Genomic DNA, 25440 nt, shown 5'->3' on the forward strand with positions numbered 1-25440 from the left:
CACACTAGACTCACGAAAGGAGTCTGTAATCGTCCGCGCCATTGAAACTAAAGCTTACTTTGTACAAACACTTACAGAGTGGGGGAAGAAATGAAGCTAACAACAAGATTAATGAATACATTGGCTTAACAAAACCACTTCACTTATTGGTATAGATCAAATGATGCACAAAAAAAGTTCAGCTCTTAAATTTTTACTCCATTTCAACTCAATTATCTAAATTATACTTTACATCATAAGATTCGAAACCAATGAGCTCCTTTAAAAACTGGTTTTCGTGTCCATGTTGAAGAACTTCAGAACTAATCTAATCTAATCATATCTTCAATATAAACTAATGACAAAGATTTAAGTAAGAATTGGGAAATAACTCACCAAAAGCAGACTGTAATGGTCAAATGTAGAATATTCCTCTACTCACATGATGAAGCATCAAAAGTAAAACTCTAGCTATTGTTGGATTTTTTCGGAATAGCAATATAACAGTGTTTGAGTTAGACAATTCAGATAAAAAATCTAAGGTCAACTTCTTGAGTTTCTACGTCCAAACATCTTTTTCGTTAACTGAATACGTAGAGGTAAATGTTATTTTAATATTTGATGCTGAACCTCTATAAATTAAGCGGCTGCCTACGTACCCAAATAGAGCGTTGTTACTACCCGTATGAGGGATCAAGCATCACGTAGTTCTAATTACACTAATCCATTTTTACATTACCATATACACATGACTTGTCAGAACTCGGCACCTAATCTTCGTCTTCCGTTTGTCCGATTGTCTTTTTTCGAATTGAAGTTGATTAATGTTAGTTGTTGCCAACTACGCACGAAACAATAACAGTGATATCGTCAACCTTTCCTCCACGATGATTCTTTCCGAACTTTTCAGACTCAATCTGGAAGGGAGTTCGAGCGTAAGTGTCGAATGAATTATATAAAGCCAGCTCCGCTATACACTCAGCTAACTCCCTTGGCTCTTCTTTTCCTGATTCCTTGCCTCGATTCACTGTTTCTTCTATTTCACTTTCAAACATGTTGTCAAATAATCCATCTGTTCCAGCGACTATTACATCTCCATCTTTAACTTCAATCGTCAGTTTTTGAGCTGAACACGGTCGATCAGACATCTTGTGATAACCTAGCTGATAGGGACAGTTAAACCCGCGTTGTTGCTTTGGTGAACGATAAATTGTAACCCCGTCTCTTATTACTATGAAACCGCTATCTCCAATATTCACGGCTGTCAAACACTGAAACCATAAATTATGTTAATCATATGAACATTGCAAATACCAAAAGAAAGCAATGAACAAAAGCTACACGATGAAACGGCATGTTGGCATGATAAAATGGTCTATCCATACATTTCTTATTTGGTTTGGGCATTAAGTGATTAAAACTTCATTAAATTAGACAGTAACTAACTCATGCACAGATAAAAACTAAAGTAATTTTGTCAAAATTCAAACTTTAAACTTTGTTAACTTATTAAACTTTGTTATGTGGGAACTGTTGAATTCTAAACAACTTAATCATACTGAACACATAATAATAGAAGATTTTTTTTGTTTTAAGTGTTTGTCTAACGTCATCTTTATGTTTACAATATTAGGGGTCTTAAAAGTTAAAATGAATCTATCTGTATGACCTTTTAGTTTTTTTGAGTTCTGATATATTTTGTTCTGTATACAATACTTATTGTAGGATGCTAATTCTTGACAAATATTTTAAACTAGCACAACATCATTACTAAAATTGCCAAAAAATTCAAAGTAATCGATTTCTAAAGTTCAATATTCTATTTTACATAGAAAGACAAACAATTTTTGGGTTTATTGTCCAAAAAACAACACATAATCCCACGTTTATTCTCACCATAATATTAATATAGGTTTTTAAGCCAAAATAAAAATTATAATGGAAATCTAGTATTGTATAATGTATATAAAGTACCTGTTGATCGGTTAGGGTTATAATACAAGCTGTTGAAGATCCTTGAGCTGTAGTTTTCCAGTAAGCTTCAGTAAGAACACTCTGAAGATCTAACACACAACCAGCTTGGTTTTCATATCTTTCTACTGCACTACGTGCATTCTTCATTAAACCTCGCGAATACTCTCCCGAATCAATTCCTTGTTTGCTCCAACCACCAACACCATCCGCTATGCCAACGGTACAACCATTTTTGCTTATGAAATGTGCGTCTTCTCCTTGAGGTTTGCTTTTGTTGTCTTTTGGAAGGTAAGCTGATCCTGAATTTAGCTTCAATAACTTCTTCTTCTCACTGTTATTTTTACAATTATTATGTAGAAATGTTAGTAACTAGCTTTAAGTATTAATAAAATCATACTCATCTGATTTGAAATCTAACTCAGAGATATGAATGGATCGACTTATGTTTGTTTTTGTCTTATTCGTATGATAGTCGACTCGGACTACACTTGGGATTATTTGAGTGAGATATAAAATGAGTTTGATCCATTGTTCCAAATAATATGAAATGACTATAGTACTACTCCTAACTAAAAACGAATTCGGTTAAGAATTTAACATAAAAATCTCTCTCCCTCTCTGGCTAGAAATATTTATGTACCTTTGAGTACTTCTCCTAACCAAATAATATGAAATGACTATAAGTCAGACTAGTCATGTTAGAACAATGAGAACAAAAACAATAACTACATAAAAATCTCTCCCCCTCTCTGGCTAGAAATATTTATGTACCTTTGAGGTTGGAAATTTCCAAATGAAGAAGTGCTAGTATTAAAAGCATATCCATTGCAAAATGTTGAACACGATTGACCAGGGAATGTAGCTTTTGGCAGTAATCCGTCATGCTGGGAAACGTTTTGATGATGCATTCTTGACACGAACATCTTGTCAATCGAGCGATCGATAAGTAAATCTTCACTTGAACACTATGAACTAGTCTTAAATCTTTATTCGAGCTGAACTAGAAAAATGAAAAAAACTATGGTTAAGACATCATAAGGTGATGGACAAAGTGAGTAAAACTAAAAAAAAATGAATATAAATGAAGCTTCAAATATAATATAAGATGAAGAAGAGACAAACTTTTTTTTGTTAAAAGGGTAAAATGACAGAGATGACAATCTGACTATTGTCACAAATTATATTTCGCAGAAATGACAATCTGACTATTGTCACGAACAACAATGACAATCTGACTATTGTTGGTAACAATCGCAGAAATGACAGAGGTGAAAACCTTTGAAATAAAGGGTAAAATGATAAACAAAACTATTAACTATTAACATTGAGTAACATATAATCATGGTTTGCGGTACCAAATTAGAACACTACAAATAAACGGGGGCCAAACTTTCTAGTGTGCCACAAATTAGAGGCTAAATTGAAATTAATGCAACAAAATAAATACAGTTCCTAAAACAAAAACGTCATGGTTATAACTGTAGGATATTTTTCCTAATTATCAATTTCGTACTTTTTTTTTTGTTGCAAAACGAATTCGTACCAGAGGGAACAACATTTGTTATCTGGATAGGCATGCTTCAGTTTCTAAAATAATTGAAGTTTCCACCAAAAAAAGTTTTGGAATTAAGTTTACCATTATTTTTTCTGATATAATTTATACCATTAAATTTGGCATATTTTTCTTGTGTTGGGGTCACAGGTGTATAGTCCAAATTAAAACTTTTTTTTTTATTGTGTTTTTTTTTTGTTGAAAGTTTTTATTGTGTTGAAAGTAATCCAAAATAAAACTCAAAAAGCGTTTTGGAAGACTGTCTGTGTGCAATTACTAGATCATTACAAACCATATAACTAAATAATTAAAAATCTCATAATTGAATTCCCTTATGTCGATAACAATATTGATCTAAGTTTTGGAATTAAGTTTACCATTATTTTTTCTGATATAATTTATACCATTAAATTTGGCATATTTTTCTTGTGTTGGGGTCACAGGTGTATAGTCCAAATTAAAACTTTTTTTTTTATTGTGTTTTTTTTTTTGTTGAAAGTTTTTATTGTGTTGAAAGTAATCCAAAATAAAACTCAAAAAGCGTTTTGGAAGACTGTCTGTGTGCAATTACTAGATCATTACAAACCATATAACTAAATAATTAAAAATCTCATAATTGAATTCCCTTATGTCGATAACAATATTGATCTACTTAGAAAATTTCTCCACAAGTTCGTTTTATACTTATTTTCACAACAAAGAGAAATTTGTTTAAAAAGATATCAAAAACATACTATATATAATGTATTATATACTAAAAGTATTTGTAGTGTTTATTGATCTTACCTGTGTTAAGATGATAATCTAATTCTCTGATCTCCACTGTGTAACAATTTGTAATGTTTGTATACTAAAACTAATGGGTAACAATTGGGTATTTTGATTGAGAATGAATGAGAGAATTGTAATAATTGGGTATTTATAGTCTTTATTGATCTCTACTGTGTTGTGTTGGAAAATAGAAACTATTTTTTTTTTTGATGAAGTAAAATAGAAACTATTTTGTTTCTAAAAATACTAAGGAGGGATTTAAGTCGGTCTACTACTGGGTTGGGAGTTGGGAATTAGAAAGTAATTTAGTGCTCGTGGGAAGCTATTTCATAATCCTAATCATTGCTACAATATGGTCTTTGGGCTTGGGGTGTTCCTTTGCCTGGCATCCCCGGCCAGTCCGAATTCTCCGTCACAGGCCCCGCACACCGGTCACATACTCACATCAACTGTCCTTCCCTTATGAACCAAAGAAAAGTTAATTCATTTTATTCAATCATGAATTAGTAAGAAACCCCAAACAAAACAATCAATTATTTTTCGGGAAACAGAATAAAGGTTTAGATCAAATGAATACACAAAATCTTTCATCTTTTAAACTTTACACCATTACAACTCTATATAATCTTCTTCTGTTTGGTATTTCAACAGTTTTTACTGTGAGAAGAGCTAATGAAAAAGCAAAACAAAGAATGTAAAACAGAAAGAAAGAAAGGTATCCAATAACAAATGAAAGAGAAAGGGGGAAAATAGGGAATGAAACTGTACAGTATTACTTAATACTATACAAACAAAGTGATGGTAAAACTAGGGATTCCAGTTTATAGCATTTGGTCTCTTCTCAGGTTTGTCTCTGGAGTTGGATAACTAGTAGTTGGAACATTGCTCGGAAGTCTCACGAGGGTGGGTTGTGGTGGTGGTGGTGGAGCTGTAAGAGAGTAAGTGATTCTCGACGAAGAATTCTCAATTAGACCAGCCACTCCAGCAGCAGCTGATTGAGCATTTGAAGGAAGGAAGAGATCGTGCTTTTGGTCTTTATAAGCACTCCAAACCTGCAAAAGAAGATGGAATTTTTAAGAGAGAGAGAGAGAGAGAGAGAGAGAGAGCGAGAGAACTAAACAACAGGACATTTCTGCTAAAGGAAGAGAAGAAAAGGTGGAATATGAAAGGGATATAACTCGGAACACTAATGTGTTGTTATATTTCAGATGTAGATGGTTCAAGAATATCTAAAGATGCACAAGAGTTCGGTAAAAAACAAAATTAGGGAAAAAGGGAAGAACTTACTTCAGAAGAATTCAATATTTCACGGACTTTAGTACAATGGGCTCCCTCTGTTGCAAATGCATGCAACACCTGCTCAAATGATTGAAGTATATCAGCAGATTGAGGTACAAAAGAGATGGAAAAGATCAAGCTAGTCTGGTGGTACTTCAGTTTCATCAAATTCCATAGTTAGAATGTGACCATTTGGTTACTTTGAGTCAGAGAAATGAAATGGGATCCAGTTGAAGTAGTAATACTTCAGTTTCATCAATATAGTCAAGATTGTAACCTAAGAACATCTAAATGTGCCGGAAGATTAAGAATGCCTTCATTTCGGCACTAAGATCATATGTTTCTTTATATATTTTTAAGATGATATGGCTTCAATTAGTTAATCAGTAGGACCATTTTTTCATCTCATTAATTAGACCTGGCATCTTTCGACTAAAATATGGTCTGTAAAATTTGTTCCCTGATAAATACGGCATTTGTGGAACCCGTATAGTTCTAACGATTAATTCAGACTTGCTTGCGCATCATTAAATTGTTAATACTTTCGAGCAAAGGTTACCTAAGCGAAGTACAAAATTGTAATATACGAGGAGTTTACTTTAAGATGTACTAATTTTGAAACTTCAATTATATGAATTTAGGTCTATCAGATTATATGCAGAGTTATAAAATGAGTAACCCGTAAGTACCTCAATTGCAAGAACTCGTCCAACAGAAGCTTCGGACTCATTCCACTTCATCTGAGCACAAAGTCCACTCCTTCCTCCAGCCCTCCAGTCAAGAAGGCCAAGAAGTACTTCAACCAGACCAACCCTACAATCATCCAAGTATTATACCGTGTTTAGTTGAAGTGAAGAATCATTTAGACATTCAGATAGGGAATATCATATAATCTAGTAACCATCTCTGAGAAAATAGTTTGTTTCATTCCGCTCTGAAACACACTAGTACTTTATAATGCAGAACGCCACCAACAACAAGAAGAAAACGTGCTATGTGTAGCCAATCCTGTTTTAAGCAGTACTTTGTGTTGCTCAAGACATGGTTATTTTATTACTAACACAGATGTGGACTACAGACCATCTGTAATATTTTAGCTTTTTGTATATCTAAAGCTAACACTACCATGAAATCTTATAGGATTAGACATAAAATCATAAAGTTGTTTGTTGGTGAAAAGAGCAAATCAAGAATTTCATCTGATGAGTGGTCTATACAAAATAAAATACTAACTTTAGTCCTTGTGCAACAAGTGCATCCCTAGCTCGATTTCCAGCAACAACAACACGTTTTAGAGTCTCTAGAGCTAGTATACTTCCACCTTGCCATCCTATCGCTTTCATTAGCAAGGGAACAACCTGCCAGCAAGTCAAAAGTTATGAGAAAGAGAGGAAAATCAACAAATACACATAAAGCAGTTAATGATGATATCTGTAAAGCGTAAGCTATTCTAGATCACATTTCTAAGCATGATATGAGCCAGTGAACTTGTTCTTGAAATATGATCACATAAACCAGGCAATGGCCAAAAAATTACGGTAAATATTACACTATTACATAAAAACTAAAGTAAAATAAGACAATCAAAAGAAGATATCTTATTATACCTGAGGGGTGCCCACACTAGTTGCAGCCATAGCTTCGGCACAAGTCGTGCTCGCTGCAAGTTGATGTAAGACTCGCAGACAACTAAGACGAACACGTTCTTGTGGGGTTTGTGAAGTAGGTTGATTTTGTCCATCATCTGCTTCATGAACCTCATCCACATGGTTGCCATCCTTTAAATCCCCGGAAGACATTGTCTCTCGTCTACCTTCATAAGCCATTGCAGCTACAAGTTTCGGAACATATCCAAGAAATCCGACATGATCTGCAAGTGCAGGGTGTACTCGCAGCAAGGAAACTAATGCGGCAGATAGAAGCAAAGGGAGCTCAGGATCAACAACTTGCATATCGTAATGAGTGGCAGCAACAGATGAAACATACTGATCTAGCAGTCCTTCCAAGAATCTTTTTGGATTTCTTAGTGGAAATTTAGGGTCTTTGAGGAATAGCCTAACATAAATTCCTCCAACCTGAGGCTCATCTCTCATTTCCTGTTGACCTGGTGCTTGTTCAGGTACATCCCAATCAACAACTCGTCCTATCATCTGTTCACGATAGAGCTCTGATGCCATAGTTGCTATCTGAGCAGATAAAGAAGTCGCCATTGCTGTTGTCCACACAAGTTCTGGTGTTTCTGTTGTCTGTTCAAGAGCAGCTATCACAGCTTCACCAGGTCCATCCCTGATAGCGGCTACCAGACCATCTGGAAGAAACCTTGCGAGTGTTATTGCCACCCTAGGCCCATGCATTGGCTGAACAACGAGCTTTCCCAACAAAGATGCAGCTGCCGCTCTTTGTTGCAAAGGAATTTCTTCTGCAGAAAAACATTTTAGAAGGCAATAACCAGTCGCCTTTCTCAAACAAGAAAGAGACAAATGAAGAGGACAGGTAAAGATGTTTCACCTTGTAAAGGCAAAAGAAGTTCAAGGATATATACGACCCCACCATGCTTGGCAGCAGCCCACGCAAGTTCTGGTGTACTTGCCAAGGCATAAAGAACATGAAGAGCCCCCTCCCGGCAAGTAGGAGACCCATGCAGCATTTGTAGTAGAAGGAGAAGACTTGTACTATCTGCAACCATAGCCTCAAGGCACGGGGCATACATGGTCAAGAGAGAAAGTATACTGAGACAAAGTTGAGGAATATTGCTAGTTGATGCAACCGTCACGGAAAAACATTCGAAGAGAGGAACCAGCTGTTCTTTACTAGAAAATATTGCGGCTAAACTTGGGTTGCTTGTCAGCAAATTCTGCAATTAAAAAATAAAATGAAGTTTCAGAAAAAATGAAATAAAAACTACGCCACCGCAATGTTAATAACTTACCTTAAGAGAAGTCAGCCCAATTTGAAGGTTCTTGATCAGTTCTTGATCCTCTTTGCTAGTTACTTCTTCATCATTAACTGCTGATGAATCAGGATCAGAGCTTTCTTTATGAATTGGACCATCAACTGAGTCATTTTGAGGTTCGGCTGACTCTACAGACATTTCACTGACACTTGCTTTGTTCTGAACATCCACATCTACAGAAATTTGATTATGAACTAGTCCTGATATAAAATCAACAAGAGCAAGGCCAAAAGCCTCTGGATTGCTGATTTCATAGTCAGGTTGGTCATTATATACTCTCAGGTAAACATTTCCCACATGGAGCTCTTTTGATAGTGATTGGTATGCAAAAGCATGGGACTCTTTCAAGTCATAGGAACCATCAGGGCCCTGGCTTGCACGTTGCTGATCCACAAATTTTAGCAGTTCTGCTCGGGTTGAAGAGTTCCAAATAATCTGTGTTATTCAGCAGTAAAACAACAATGAACATTTAAGAAGGGATGAAGGTACATATGCTGAGAATAATAAGTCCATATGTAGAAAAGTATCTGTAACAATGTAATTAATGATGTCATTTTCCCACTTACAATGCTCATTCTAGAAACTTATGGAAGCTTCATTTTAGGAATCACCAAGAATGAAAGATAATAACAGCAAGACTATTATTGGTCGAACTAGTTTGTGCGCTTTAGGTCAAACCACACTCACATATTGACTAGTGATACTCTAAAAGTTGTGCAGGTTACATTCTTTTGAGAATGAAAAAACCATCCGGGCTTCTAAAAAAATGCTGCCAATAACGTCTTAGCTTCTTTTAAGAACTAGAGACAAATTACAAAAATCTACGAACAACAAACACTGATAAAGCTGCACTGATTGAAATATTGAATATTTCTTAAAAAGCAGAGTTTGGTCATTGCCAATGTAAAATCATATGTAAGTATCATGTACTATTACATCAGTTAATGCAGGCGAATTTACAAAAATGACAATCAGCTAATTTGATATTACTAATAAATAGTGAATGTATGCTAAAAAGAACCATACAACAAGTGAAAGCTTGGTAATTTACCTCTGGGGTCTCCAAGTTTGTGTTCAAGCAAGACAGAAGGTCCTTCGGTGATTGGTCTTTTAACATATTAGCAAGCTTCGGTGTAAGTAAAGCTTTGATGGAGTCAGCTGCAGGTTGATTATGCGGCGCTGAAATTCCATCAGTGCAATAACCACTAAGACGGGACAGAGCTTGCGAGGCACGAACAGCATGCAAATTTCTAGCAATCTGGACACTTGTACCAACACCATGTGCCTCCGTAACATCAGCATCTTCAGCAGTTGAGTCATACTGAAGTAACAGAGGTAAAAGGTACCTGCAAATCAAACAAACTTTTGTTCATATTGAGATTAGACTATGGCGGTCATAATTAAGTATCTAAAGATCCCATACACCGATATCTATCTGTTTATCTTTAGACAAAAAATATCTAAGTGTTTGTTTTGTGTGAAGTGAGCAGGACCGTGCTATACTGGGGTTTGTTCCAACTGCTCATGTAGTTAGAATCCCCAAGTTACGTGAGGATATTAGACCCATATGATGGTGAAACAAATCATACTTTTCAGCGAAGTAACTTCTCAATTCTGAGGAGATCGTTGAAAAAAAAAAGAATTATCCAATCTGAAGCATCAAATCTAGAAAGACTGTTTAGATTGAAAGATTATTTGGTCTTGTCCTTCTCACCATTCACTCCAAGCTATCATTTTGCGACTGAAAAATGGGATCTCTTGACTGTTGAAATGATAACCTTCAAAAAGACTATCAGCCAGAAAGCAGGACAAGGTCGGGCTCCAGAAAAACTACAGATGAGGTTGGATACCAGCATCTAAGTGCTAGTAGAAAAGGAGGATGAAAATATTTGAACAAGCTACGAACTCAACAGCATAAAGCAGCAACAATTATAGGTACTACTTGATTTTACAGATCACGAAAGGATAAATGTAAGTTGTTCGACAAATAGCAACTTTAGAGAGAGTCTCGTACCATAAGACACCAGCCTTAAGCAAAGCATCTTGCAAGTCAGATTGTACAGAAACATGACTAGCAGTCTGTAGAGCGGCATCAACAGCTGCAGGCACAAGTTCAAGTTCAGTGGAGTGCACAATATCCTCAACTAGTCCCCCAAACTTCAGCATCTCAATCCTGGCAGCCTCAACCTGACTTAAAACTGCAAATGTACGCATAACGTTTGTAACAATGACAGCAGAATTTTCACTTGCAGGAGTAGTTGGCTGAACTACACACATGCAACGAGAGAGAAGAGTAGCAAGAAGTGGAATCCCGTCATCTCTCACTAATTCTTCGCCATTTAATGAAGAGGATGCACACCTAAAATAAGAAAAGTGCATAGATTGTATGAGGGTCATTAATATCTATTTGAGAAGCATAACATTTAATGAACTAAAAGAATGCTGGTGGGGGCATTACGTCAACCATGTGAGCTCTGATGCAGCGACAAGAAGAGGTGCTCTATCAGAGGAAAGAAAGTTATTTTCATCCTTGTCCACGGTGATGGCATTTAGCAGCATTGGGTAGCCTGCATATTTAAAGGGCTCCAAGATACTCCCATATCGGCGATATAGTATGCATTGTCCCTTCAGTAAAAGCAACAACCTCCAAGTTTGTGGGCCTTGCAATCCTTGCATAGTGGCCTGAAATGGTGTGCCAGTGGGTTATCATTCAGCAAAACTACTTCAAAGTTAAAAAGTAATTTCTCAGGAGGAAAACTGTGAAAAGACTGAGCACACAAGCATGTGTTTGCTTCACTGTGCTCTGACACGCAAGCCACAAAAAAATGTCTGCAATTGACAGTAATTGTATGGGTATAGGCATAACCTATACTATAAAGATTATACATAGATGAACCCTGGAATCATTTCAGAACTTAAAGGTGTGCCATAAAAGACTACGGATACAGCAAAGCTGTGACAGTGAGGTGATTCATCATATTAGTTTCTTAGCAATTCCATGCTGGAAATTTTTTAAAATATGCATCGTATCCTAAAGGTTCTATTAGCGTTTTAGCAAAGCAGTTTACTTCAATAGGTGTTGGAAGTTCGCAAATGTATATGAATATATATACACCATATAATCCTAACACACCGAATAAATGCACATAACCTAGTTTTCATTGTAAGATCAAGAAAAACTGCATTAACAAGCATTACTGCATTGACATCCGAAAACAACTCTTGTATAAGTAGGACGCATAGAGTTTCTTCTTGGTTGGAACAAGTTTAGACTACTTCAAGGAAAAATGAAGATCTAGTTCTAACTATAAAGGTAAGATAAGATAACCCTCAACCCCATCTAGAAATCACGATAGCTATATAGTTCTCTTAGACAAGCTACAAGCTCGTGAATTCATGTGAATCTTTAGGATGACCAAAATTGTTGATTAAAGTCTCCAATGGGTGTTGTTTCTTGTAATGAGATTACTGAAAGACATGCTCCCACCCATAAGCAAATTATAAAAATTCTCAGAGACCAGTTTGAAGCACACTGGCTAATTTATACCTGCAGTCGCTCGTATGCCTTCTGTACAGCAAGAAACTTCTCCCTTCCTTCAGGGTTTTTGTCAGGATGGTACTTCATAGCAAGCTTCCTGTATTGGCGCTTAAGCTTTTCCTCGTCAATATTCTCAATCTGCTTGGATGTGATCTCACCATCCATCTCTGCAGACTTCCTCCTATCTGCATTCTCACCTGATACATCATCGAGGGATATCTCAAGTATTTTGCAAGCTTCCTCTTCAGAAAGGTCCATGGGTCTTCGAGTTATCTCTTCACGCCACATTGCTAACAGTGACTGTAAAAACTCAACATGTTCAACAATTGGCCAATTAGGAAATCGTATCTCATCACATAAGTTACGAAGGTAGTATCGATGACACCACATTTCATCTCTGAGCTCCGGATAAGTCACTGGTGGCATTGGAGCATAATCGTACAACACATGGCAATGCTGGGACAGTTTCTGAGGGAAATCTCCAAGATGTTGCAGAACCTGGTAGAAAAGGTGATCTCCTCAATAGAATCCCAGGGTAAATGATATCGGCAAACAAGAGGAACTTACAACAAAATTAAAAGATACCTGACAGATCAGATGAATGTGATATTCCGAATTACCTGACAGATCAAATGTTCCGCTCGCATTTTGTGGGTCCAGATTATTTCTGGGGTATCAGAGTCAGAAACCATAGCTGCGGCAAATGCAACAGGACCACTCCGCTCCAACACATACAACAGAGATTCAGGAAGAAGCCCACCCAAGACACTACGCTTTGCCAAAGGAAGAGAAGAGGAAACTGACGCCTCTTCCCCACCATGAAATGCTTGATGGACATGTGTTGCAGCGAAAAGTTGAGCAATTGAGAGGAGGTTGGACCCAGGATATGCCAAAGAAAAGTAAAATGCACCTGTACTATAAAGTCGAACCATTGCCTTGGGGTTTCTTGTTACAACAGACTTCAGCAAAGCGGCAGCTCCTTCAACAACACTTGGCTCCCCAGTAAGCAGAGCCTGTACGTTTTTATAAGAAAAGCTTTGGTAAGTCGTAAGAGAGAGTTGGAACTTGGAACTGCAAAATCTCACTAACATAAAAGATAAGCTCAATGTGTATCAAAGAATTATGTGCTTAAAAACCAAAGTTATCAGAGCAGAGTCTGATCACATTAACCATCAATTGCCTTGATTGATTGTACATGTCTTGGTAGCAAGTTGAGCGAACTGAAAACATCAAATGATGTGAGTCCGAGCCGGAATGGATCACAAAACTAGCTTAACTTCATATAGAATCCACCATTTCCAGCGCTAGTATCATCTCATATTAACGGTGCAAAATGAAAATCAAAAAGGGCCAACTGCACAAGGATCTCTTTTATTTACCATTGAATGAACAAAGAAATTAAGAAAGGTAGTTTTTTTTTTTTGCATAATAAGAAAGGTAGTTACAGACAACAGAAAATCATACTCCCCATGCTTTTCTTTTTATTTAAGTTCAATACATGTGTAACTTAAAATTAGCAGGAAACTTTAAGTTTCCACTAGGAAAAATAGGATATAATATAGGCAGGCAGGCAGACAGTACAAACTTATGTTGCTCGCACAACATATTATTGATAATATAAACTGGAATAGTAATAACAATATGTAGTTCTATGTTAGATACTTAGATTTGACCCGATATATTAATCCAGTATCACACCTTCTGAAACCTGAACATTACCTGTGAAACATGTGGGAGGCAACGAGGACTTGACAGAATTCGTTTTACTCTTGGAGTTGGGGTTACTATCTCCCCAGCATCATCTAGATCAGAATGTGCAGATACCATGCTGTGCAATACAGACAATGCAGCCTCCCCAACCTAAACACACAATGTATCTTTAAGTTTGAAAGTATTTTATAACACTATAAAGTAGCAAAGAAGAGAATCATAGCCGTCTGAGAATCATTGACAACATAGGTAACATTAATTGAGTTTCAGCAACTGTAGTTTTGGACCAACTCATACATCCAACAAAACCCACAAAGAAAAGAAATTCTAGCAGGTTATGACAGTCTACATACTTCATGTTAATTATAATTGATATAATTCCCCACTATAATTACAGAATGATGTCTTGAGACGTGTGACAACAACCTACAAATGAATTTGACTCTTCAGGATACCACTATACAGGTTTGAAAATAAAATAATCATATCAAGATAAATAAGAAACATCATACAACTCAAAAGAGTAGGCGTACAGTTGTTCTCACTACTCACAATATTTTAGTAATCTTTCGTTATTACATCTACCAACCGTTTTTAAATTACTTAATGTTAAATGAAAGATGCAAGTTTACCAAACACCAAAGATAAGTTATTTTCTGTTGTTATACATTATGCCGATTGTCGAATTCAAGATTGAATGCAAAATCTCCTTCTTAAAATAACCATGAAATACAATTCAAACTCTATTTTCTCCCTGTGTGTTCAGAACAATAATTTGTTTCCCATCTCACAAACCAAATGCCACTTAAATTTCATGAATTTAAAATAAAATACCTGAGATGAAGTTAGAACAGGAACACGAAGAGCCAATGCCCAACGAAGTTCTCGAATGTCACGCAATCTCTTCCAGTCAACCATCCCTGAAGCCCAACACTTGGTCGCCCAATCAATAACTTTCTTAGACCAGGACCTCCTAATAGCATCCTTCTCCATCGGTCCAACTTGTGCACCTTCTTTGTCAATATACATCCACTCCTTGAGAGGCTCCATGAAAGCAGTCGCAGCAATGAGATTAGATTGCAAAGGAATGGACGTCCTTTCAGAAGCTTCATGCGCTACCGTAAGAAGATCAACAGCTAATACACAACCACCAACCAAGACACAAGCCTCTACATTTGGCAAAATCTTCATTAAGGCCTGCATGTGCCAAAAACCATATGCTAGTTCATCTTCAAACAAAACATACAAACTTCGGTTATGAACAAAGTGGGATTTGCAACAAAGGAAAAACTAAGAGCAACTATACAGTGTTTCCTCAATGTCACATGAATATAATTGTATCCCATGCAAATCCAATGGCTAAATCCTCATAACCCAATCCAAATCCATAAATAAATTAAAGAGGAAAAAACCAACAGATCATCTTGAATATAAAAGCTAAGAAGTGAACTTGGATTAAAAAAAGAAAGTCTACAATAACAAGTACAAGAGACGTGATAATTGATAGATATATTTTGGCAATATAAGGGCCCTGAGAAAAAAAGAAACATATTTTGGTCATACGGAGACTATATTAGAATAGCCTATCATTTCGTTGTAGATACAAGTTGTTAAATACCTAATGCATTTCGAATTCTGTATGCAACATTTTCACGACCTATAAATGATCGACTATTGCTACATCGTGCACCAAAAGATATACTCCCTCTGTACTATTTCGTTTGGGTGTTTTTCCTTTTATGGATGTCCCAAAATGTTGTCCATTTTTTTATATAAAATTCATTTAATTATTAGTATTATAACATTTCCAAAATTACCCTTCATTTTCAATGCCAAGAAAAAGGTTTCAATTGGTTCTACACTTCTACCAATGTTGTATTTAATGAAACACTCTAAATTCAACATGGACATTTTTGAAAGTACTTATTGTTGTCAACAATAATTCCCCTTAATAAGTTGAATTTCCCAAAAGGTCAAACAAAATGGGTTGGAGGGAGTAGATACAAACTCTCTTATTGAACCCCACTGAAGTGACAAAAAGTATCCAAGTAACCTTTAGGAGAAAATATTAAGATGTATCCATGCAACGCAGCTTGTTGGTGAGCTTATCTGTTTTTTCACTATCTCGTGAATCGAAGTCTAGACAATAAAGCATCTAATATGTCTATCCTTACTTCAACATGGAAAAGAAAATTCTCCAACAGTTCTCCTTCCTAGCAGATCAACCCTGGACTACATGATTTTACACGATTGTACACAATTTTTCTAAATGACGTAGCTTGTCCCGATATATTTTTCAGTATGTTTCCTCTGGCAAACAAATAGAATAGTTGTGATAATAGCATGCAAACCAAGGAAATGTGCAAAAAGGAGAAAAGGTAACTTAGATTTTCGGAAGTTCTCGAGTAATACCTTTAGTAGAAGAAGTAGGCGGTGCCTTAGAGCTCTGTCATCAGTCCTATCTAACAAAACTGTGATGTGAGCAGTACCATCAAAAGGGCCTATTGTTTTGTAATGCTGCTCATATACAATTGTCATTGCCCTTGCACACAGCTCTCTAACTGAAGAACCTCCACCTCCGCCAAAACCATCCAACCTTCCCATATCACACCAATCATCAGATGCACCCAGTTCATCAGGAACAGCACCATCCACTGTAAGTCCTATGTCAGCATCACATAAAAACCGATGATATAGTGCTCTAAAGAATGCAACCGGGTCACGTAATGGAAAATCATGTGCACGCCCACTACTGCCACTCTCAAGCAGCAAACGAAGATAATATTGACCTACACAAACTTCTCTGGATAAGCTGGGGTAGCCAACTGAAAATTCAGTGTAGTTCCACGAAATCTGAGGTACACTTTCTTGCCCATTTGTAACATCAGCTGAAGTACCTCTCGGTCCAATATCTTCGGTACGTTCCTTTTCAACATCTAGTTTATGAACCTCAGCTTGTAAAGATTCTCTTAATTCTTGCCGGGTACGCTCATTCCATATTAAGTCTGCACGATTGTGATCTAGACTAAAAGCTCGCCAAAATTCAGGCCAGTTGCACAATAACCTGCCAGATCCCACGGGTGTGTTCTCCACAACGACCTGAGCAGGAGCAGGAAGACCCAAACCTGTGGAACCAACCATACTGGCATCAAAATCAATAGAAGCTGGAGTGTCTGAATCTGGTCCTTCGGAAATAGACACTGACGGAGCATCGACAGAAGTCACAGAAACCAAATGATCAGTTTGTTGAAAAGCTGCTGAAGAAGAATCATTTGTTGAGTTACCAACTGCTGCAGGCCGCGATAGGTGAACAACTGGAACCTGCCCAGAAGTGGGCTCTATAGCTGATCTCTGGTAGTTGTCTGATCCTCTAAAAGCACCAACACCTTCCGTGCTTAACTCATGCACTTCAACATTATTAGCAGAAGGTGAAAGATGTTCTGGAAACGCTGCGGCTCTCATAGGCCGGCCTTTCCTCTGTTGAAGTATGCGTCTCTGTTTTCTCCTCATTGAAGGAGCTTCTTGATTAGGTTGACTCCGTTCATCTTCAGGTAAATTTCCATCAAACCGTGTGTGCAAATAGGCAACAAGCCCGGGAGGAAGAACTCGAGATAATAAATCAAGGGCAGGTTGATATGAATCTGCCCAAAGGGCAACAAGCTGACGACTAACTTCACGCCTCTCACCAGCAGGAAGGAAAAAGGCATGCAATAAGTGTCTCAAGAGAGCACCATCACGTAAAGCAGCGTCGCGCATGGATTCTGCTGCAATTGCATCTTCTTCGGCAATTGTACGCATTATAACAGCTACTGTTTCTCTTATACTTTCAGCAGGATGCCCAAATAATGAGAACAAACGACGCCGCAGACCAGCCACTTGTCTTAGTAATTCAACAAAGGTTGTATATTGAGTAGTCTCCCCGTGGGGGTCACAAAGCATAGCCTCCAGAACTTCCACAAGAGACATTGATAATAAAGGTGACACGGACATAGGTCTCAGCCTGTTGACAAGGATGGTAACATAGTTGTTATGTGCAAATAACACAGACTTTGTATGCATAATTGTTGCATGATGTTCCCCTTTTGAGTCCATCAGTGAATTGAAGTCACCAGGACCCCCGCCAATAAGTACAGCTACAAGTTCTGCTGTTTCAGCTGCTACACCTTCTGAGCCATTCCTCAGCAAACCCATTATTCTTCCAACAGCGGCAGGAAATGACATTACATGTGAAGCTGCACTTCTTGAAGAGAGCAGCCTACGTAAGCAGGAAATAAAGCCCATAACTGTTGCAGCTGCTTTTGGTGATGGAGATGGCGGTGGAGGCGACTCTGGAGGAAGATTTGGAGTTGCTGGAAGCATCGTAATTAAAGCCATCAATGTCACTTCAGCTACTTCTATGGTAGGAGGCACTCCACTATAAGGTAAACATGCATTGAATTCCCTTATTCTACGCCATAGTTTAGCCCTTGACCCTGGAATAGAACCTCCTTCAGCAACGGCATCTTTGGCAGCAGCAGCTAGATGTTTCAAATGCATGGACGCACTTTCCATGTCAGCTACAGCATGTTGTGGTACAACAGGAAGCTGCTTAAGTTGGAGGTAGACTCTGCCACAAGGGGGGTCAATACGATGACCAGGCATGGTCAATCTTGGCAATACTGGAATTGGACACTGACCCTGCAGTATATTAAATCAGAAAGGTATACAACTGACCTATCTATTATAAACGGCAAAGGAAAAGAATACGTTTAAAAACTGAGACTACATGGTCACGACCTAAATCCTATAATACAAGTAACAAATCAACCAACGTCAAAAGAGAACATATCTCCCTACTTCCGTTTGTAAAACATCCCGAACTGCAGCAAGTAAGCTATCGCGAGATGTGCAAGTATAAACCTGAAATTGTAATTGTATAAGTTAGAAAATCCCTCTCGTGGTACACCACTCCATCCCCCTCACAGAAACATGATATAAATTTAAGTATACAGAAAGCTTACATGAATGGGGCAACCGTCGTTGAATTCAATTGCAAACATCTGTGGCTCCTCGGCGAAACGAACCAGAGAACTTACAGCAGATAGAGGGCGTACAATCACAGCCTGCAGTCATCCAACAAGGATCCTCAGACATGATACTTATCAAGAAATCATTCGGAACTATTTGGAGTAAGAAACATGGAAGCATAGATACAGGTTCCAAATGAATTGCAATATTTTGCAAGTTTAGCACCTTATGTTCCCAATGGCAATGGAATTGTGAGAGCAAGACTAACCTCCATAGCATGAAAAAATAAAGAACGGCTAGAATGTGCATTGGGCCATGTTTCAAATTAATTCAATTCAAGCCATGAAACTATTTAGTTGGTTTGTATTTCAGACTGTAGACTAGTGCTGGAAGGTCTTGCAATTTAGTAGAGATGTAAGTCACTGGACCACGTTGGGGCAAGGTGAACACGCTAACCAGTAACAAATAGTTGATGCAGATATTAACCCTCTGACTATTTCTACGAGATAAAGAAACTATTGCAACAGTACAAATATAATAATGTCAGGGCACAAAAAGATAATCACAGCAGAACACACCAACAAGACCCTTAGAATAATATACCATTGAACTCCACAGCCAAGCATTGGTAGGAACTAAGGATTGGACAGTAATAGGATTCAGTTGTTTAGTCTAAACTCTAGATATAATGTGGTTTATATTGAACTCATGCAACCAGGTTTGCGCTGGGAAGTAAAATTCATACAATCATTTGTTTACCTCATAGTTCTCCGGCCGTCTTTCAACGAGTGATGCCTTCGTAAGAATTAATTGACGATATTTAAAATCACCTTGTTCCCCAAGTCCGCCATTATGCCCAATTATCAAACTCAACGGTGCCACATTAGCTGTTCCATGAGCAGCAGACCGCAATCGTGTAACTGACCACACTCCACATGGCGTTTCTTCCGCTCCAACTGCCTCCTTCGCTGCATATTGCAGTGAAGAGGATTATTGGTACAGAAAGAGATACAGATATAACGGTAGTAAAGAGAATTCTATCATTTATAGAACAGTTTCTATTCCCATACTATTCCCATTCTATCAGAGAATTCTACGGGTGGGCCAAAACTTATACGTTCAATAGCATGGTGGAAACATGGGACAGTTTTTTGGCTTTGTTGTAATTGTTTCTTTTTCCCTTTTTTGACCGGACCCTACCCCTGGATCTGGTTAGTAGACAGTAGCCGGGTTGTCAGGAGGGGTCCGGTTCCTCTTGCCAGATCGTTAGGCCTCGCCGTTTTGTAATTTTTTTTGCCTTTCTCAATATTAATTCATTTCTTCAAAAAAAAAAATTACAACATCATGATAAAAAAAAAAACTCTTTCTTTTGAAAAAGAATTTCCAAATTATGTGCACTTCTGATGGAAGTACTTGTGCTATTGAGGCCATAACCAGTTAAACATCCAATTGCCAACAGAAACTAGAAATTATAATCAAAATTCTGGCTGCATTCACGAAAACTGGGTTAGAATCTGTTGGTTCTAACCTTTTAAAATCCATTGAAGTTTCGGTAACTAATTCAGCTGACGGCAGCTGTCATTATTCTTAACTAAGATGGCCTTACTCAAAATGAAAACGCCAACCTTGGTTCAAGTATTCGCCAATCCCCATATGTTGACACATAAAGTTTATCATGTTAGTTCCTAGCCAACTTACCACGATTCAGGTGGCAGTTGTTGAATTTTTATGAAAACTGTATTCGGGATAGGAAATTAAACTAGTCCTACTAGTTTTAGTCGTGTCACTTGTGTTAGAGGCCCACATATATGAGAATGTGAGACAGAAAAAATGTGCACCATCAGCAATGGCATATTCCTATATCACAGGTATAAAAAGCTTGAGATCGCAAGTGAGAGGACCTACACAAACACCAGACAAAGTGTTGTAGTCAATGATCCCATCTCGTGAACAATGTCTAAAGAAGTGTTTTTACGCCTCAATCAGGTTTTCTCTGATAGTGCGAGGTAGTGCCTCGAGGCGTATCTTCAATTTCCTATATTCTAATATAGTATTCTATTAATAGTATATTTTATTAAACTTGTTTGTAGTACTACAGAAAATTAATTTTTCATAGTAAAGTTAATACGAATGTTTTTTGTCATATCTACCCTTTTGACTACCTTTAGAAGTTAATGAAAAGCATAAGAAGTTACAACAAAACCGAGGTGTAAGTTCTGATGAGGTACACCTATACTTGGCGTCGAGGCGTGCGCATCTTATGCACCTTTTTAAACATTGCTTGTGACACAACCACAATAATTAGGAAGATAATGTTCATAAGAAATTTTATGTCCGGATCAAGTTATTATTACAATTTACACATGGGCAAAGACCTACAGGCTAAAAATAAGATGGGACTAAATTATTCTTCCTGCAATTTTACAATATTTAATAAGTAAAGATCATAAATTCAATAACGCAGAAATTGTAAAGAAAGAACCACAGAAATAATTATTAGAAGCATTATTATGTAAAGAAAGTAAAATAACACAGAAATTGTAAAGAAAGTAAAAGGGCGCGAGAATTTTGAACAACTGATTTTTATGGACAAATGCAGCACGCAAGCAATACTGAAAGTCTGGCTCTATGCTATTTAATACTTCCATCGGCTAATTTATCAGTATCATTTTAGTTTTTCTCAATTAAGGGGCAAACAAACAGCATTGAGGTACATACAACTATGAGAGAACAAAGGGAAATCAACAAATACAGGGTTTTGATGCAACTAAAAAAAAACTGATGGCAACTTGCCATGGAACAACATCATATATCACCACTAGACTAAGCTATCAGTGATTATACGTATACGGGATATAAGAATAACTATGCAGAAAAAACAGAAAACACGTACCCCTTTGCTTGATGTACTCTGCAGCAGTAAGTGACTGAGAACTGTCCACTGATAATGACACCCCAACCGTGGATTTTGCAGTTTTAGTCTAGAAGGTGGGCCAAAAAGGGAGGAGAAATGGAAAGATAATAAGATGTATAATCTGAATGTACAGAAAAAAAACAGATACTTCTGAAATTTAAACATATACGAAAACAGTAAGAACGTGCCCCTTAAAGGGATTTTGCAAAAAGCAAAAAATTGTATCAACGCGAGCTATCTACAGTTCCAGATGACTAACCAAACATGATATTATAGCGCTGTTTGTGGTTCCAGGTGCGGCTTGAAAAGCTTTGGACTTCCTTCCATACAAAGGGGAAAGAACGAAACCTCCGTGATCCATACCTTTCTTCCCATAGCCATCACCTAGAAGAATTATGGCAGGCGAATTCATGTCTCTAAAATCTAAGCACCAGCGGAGATCTCCAGATTGTAATTCAAAAAGTTCAACTCCAACAGCAGTAACTTTCAATTTCTGTATAGAGAACAAAGTCCCCATTAAACCAAAATGCTTTTAACTGAAAGTAAAACAACAAATGATAAGGTGGTAAAGGTCATATAAGCATTCACATACAGCCTTCACATCTGGCTGGGGTTTATTGAACTAGTTCAAAATCAAGTTAAGCTCATTTCCCGAGTCTAGAAGCTAGGAAATATGTGTAATCTTTTTTTCGTTTACTTTTTCCCATGTATAATCTTTATAGTTGAATGGTTTGCGTCACAATATGCATATATATAGGTAAAGAAGTAAATATTATCCAGCTTACGAGTATTTTGTTAGAAGGTGTGGCATCTAATTAAGCCTCTACTGTCGGCTCAGAATTTATGGACAAGAATACAAGCTAAGGCATAAAAGTCGGAACAGGATGCTATCAACCAAGGACTAGCAACTATGAGGAACTAGTCGACTACTAGCCATAACTGCTCCTAGCAACGTATATAAGCTTATCAACAATTATATTACAAATATCTCAATTCATTATAATGAAGTGTTGCCAGAGTAATGACACGGAACAAGTCATCTCTAGTATAACAAATTATTTTATATCATTACCACATAACTGCACTAAATATCCAGTCTAACTCTTCCTGATCAGTTCATCGACCATTCAACAATTCTATCCAATGCTAAAAGTTATAAACAATAAATTATATTCCGTAAGGTGGTTTGCTTCGAATCCACTCCACCATCCACGTGCATCTACTAATTTACAATTCTGATAACTACTATTCAAGTATTCAATTACGACGAATATTTATATATTTATACTAATAAAAGAGTACAGCATGAAATAGAGTTTAGTATCCTATGTTTGTCAAAGGGGCGCCTAAGCAACCAAGGTGCAAGGTTGGGAGAGGGCTTGACTCGCCTTGATGCGAGCCTCCATGGTTTCCCTAGGTTGTGCATAGGCAATCAGGTCGACGAGGGAGTGCCTTAGTCGACCTGAGGCGAGGAGGCCGCTGCAAATAAATGTTTTAACCATAACCTCAACAGTTTAGGGCCCAAACTATTGAAATTTTACTAACTCACCTGTTCAGGGCCCAACCAATTGAAGTTTTAGGGTTTAACAAGATGAAAATCCCATTTTTTACTATTTCGACCAAGAGGAGAGAGAAACAATACCCCACGGAAACTTTTCTTATTTTTCTTAGTCTTTTTGTTATTTTCTACATCTTTTCAATCTTTTGTTCTTATTTTCATCCTCTTCTCTTACTCTTCTGTTATTATTCTCTTGTTCTTAAGCTTTTCTCTTCTTCTTACTCTCATCTTCTTCTTTTCTTCTTCTCCTTATTCTTCTTCCAATTAGTTCTAGGAATGATATAAGTAAAAGAAAAAGAAGGAAAATTGAAGGTCGTCATGAGGTGCTCGCCTAGGCGAGTTGGTAGCCTTGTTGTCTCGCCTCGCCTCTCGCCTAATACAATATAGGTAGCACCCAGTCGGTGATTACTTTAGACATCTAGCGAGTAAGTTGGACACCATTCCGAAATTCGGTTTGACAACCTAGGAAGGTGAGCATAACTAGTTTCGCCGACAAAATGAGATTTACGACTAGCCGGTTACCCCTAAGGAGTAGTCGGGAACTTTTGCGGCATAGTAAACGAGGCAATGTGATTTTTAGGAGTTGAAAGACTGAATCTGCAATAAACCTTGTCCCATAAAGTACATTATGAAACAGTCCAATGCACAGTGCACACGAACCACCTCAATGGGTGGTGATGGTTATATTAAACATTAAATCACTTCATTAAAAAAAACATGAGATAATAAGAGAAGCCATTGAATAGGTTTTCCTATACCCAAGTAATTATTGATTCATCAAATAAAGGTTTAGTTGGGAGCTCAGTTTTTGTGCTTACTAACATGAAAATCTGCATAAATTTCTATTATATGTAAAAAGAAGTCGAATAAGCAAAAGGTATAACAACTTACAAAAGGAAGCCACTCCGAATTCCTTCGACGGAGATGAAGTATGGGAAATTCTGCAACAGGACTAACTCTATTCCATCTAATTCTATAAAGTTCAGTCAATATACTTGCTCTGAACTTAGATGAGAACTTAAAAGCTTTAAACTTTCCACGACCATCAGTTCGAACATTAATGGTGAACTCCTGAGAACTTTCATCTCGACCTAAAATCGGAGCTGCCCCTTCATAATCGGTTCCAACATCATATGAATTGGTAATAGATAGTGTTGATGGATCCAAAGTAATAATCGAAACATTAGAAATGCATAAAATTCTTTTATACCGACCACGCCAAGAATGCTTGATTACTAAATACCTAGCCAAGTACTCAAGTTCTTCGGTTGGATAATTAGAAGCAACCGATGATGATGATGGATTAGAAGAAGTCTGGTTTTCAGAAGAAGAAGAAGAAGAAGTGGCGTGCCTACTTACAAAATCCATCTGAGGTAAGAATTCAAGCGTAAGAGGTTTCCGACGAGCATTAGGGCGGAGAAAGAACCAGAATCCCAAGCCCGCCTCTGCAGGGCTCTGACGAGACTGATTCGCCCCCAGTGCTTCCTAACTTTTCCAATAATCCTCCTCCCAAACCCCCCTTAACTGAACACTTAATCAATCAATCCTTCACCAATTCGTTCATCAGACCACATTAAAACCCTAGAAACTAGAAACTCAATCGCCAGACCTTCAAATCCTATCAAACACTGCATATAACTAAAATCAAAACTTCTCTTTCAAGATTCCGTCATGGATTCTCATAATTAAAACCTCTATAGAAGAAATTCAAGGCAATATCTTGAGTTCGTCAACAAGAATAAGATCACAACTTGATAATTTTCTCACCGAGATAATCAAGATAGCAAATGAAACATCAGATATTCAGATCTTTGTTTTGTTAATCCACTTGAACTTTTTCAGATCGGAGAGTCACCGGCGATCGTGATGTTCAATAAAATCTTCCAATCGTTACCGGAAGTTACGAATTGGGGAAATTGAGAGATCGATTTGAAGAGAAGAACAGTGTGACAGAGGAGAGAGAAAGATGATACAGCTAAAGATCAATGGTTTTCTTTATGTTGCTTCTTCGCGCCACAAATGACCATTGGATTTCCCTGACTTTTTTGTTAGATTTCCTCGGGATTCGTGTTACTTTCGTACCATTTGATAAACTATTCGGTTATGGTTTTTTTTCTTTACACCTATTTTACACCAGTTTGTGGACCTGATATCAATATCATCACCCAAATGATAAGGGTTGATTCTTGATTAACAACTACTTTAT

The 25440-nt window shown here is 37.3% G+C and overlaps 1 protein-coding gene and 1 pseudogene across 2 annotated transcripts; both read right to left on the reverse strand.

The window, feature by feature from the left end:
* Positions 1 to 806: 806 nt before the first annotated feature.
* On the reverse strand, positions 807 to 2861 carry LOC147555493 (putative protein phosphatase 2C 80 pseudogene; annotated as a pseudogene).
* A 1951-nt stretch (positions 2862 to 4812) lies between these two features.
* Positions 4813 to 25346, reverse strand: GRV2 (DNAJ heat shock N-terminal domain-containing protein). Of its 2 annotated transcripts, none has more exons than XM_086663110.1 (21): positions 24126 to 25346; positions 21936 to 22169; positions 21656 to 21743; positions 19522 to 19730; positions 18756 to 18857; positions 18592 to 18654; positions 16168 to 18432; positions 14590 to 14952; positions 13765 to 13905; positions 12666 to 13058; positions 12055 to 12543; positions 10966 to 11189; positions 10522 to 10866; positions 9559 to 9853; positions 8484 to 8942; positions 8063 to 8408; positions 7162 to 7970; positions 6788 to 6912; positions 6244 to 6367; positions 5564 to 5632; positions 4813 to 5328 (listed from the first exon to the last, which is right to left on the reverse strand). In XM_086663110.1, exons 1-21 carry the CDS (start codon positions 24600 to 24602, stop codon positions 5098 to 5100), a joined length of 7851 nt encoding a protein of 2616 aa, XP_086519236.1. In that variant the 5' UTR covers positions 24603 to 25346; the 3' UTR covers positions 4813 to 5097. The 2 variants fall into 2 exon arrangements, with proteins under 2 accessions (XP_086519236.1, XP_086519235.1); XM_086663109.1 differs by having other exon boundaries at positions 7162 to 7973.
* Positions 25347 to 25440: the final 94 nt, after the last annotated feature.

The sequence above is a fragment of the Eschscholzia californica genome, unplaced genomic scaffold (genome assembly GCF_041429995.1).
Source record: "Eschscholzia californica isolate CP2 unplaced genomic scaffold, dmEscCali1.0.p SCAF_2, whole genome shotgun sequence".
NCBI classification, from domain to species: domain Eukaryota; kingdom Viridiplantae; phylum Streptophyta; class Magnoliopsida; order Ranunculales; family Papaveraceae; genus Eschscholzia; species Eschscholzia californica.

What these genes read in the sequence shown, in the direction of transcription:
- GRV2 (XM_086663109.1), bottom strand. Translation starts at nt 24,602, where the DNA reads ATGGATTTTGTAAGTAGGCACGCCACTTCTTCTTCTTCTTCTTCTGAA. An exon ending in GCCTACTTCTTCTACTAAAG is followed by an intron (nt 14,953 to 16,167) that starts GTATTACTCGAG and finishes TGGCACATGCAG; the next exon opens with GCCTTAATGAAGATTTTGCC. An exon ending in GCCTCCCACATGTTTCACAG is followed by an intron (nt 13,059 to 13,764) that starts GTAATGTTCAGG and finishes AAAAACGTACAG; the next exon opens with GCTCTGCTTACTGGGGAGCC.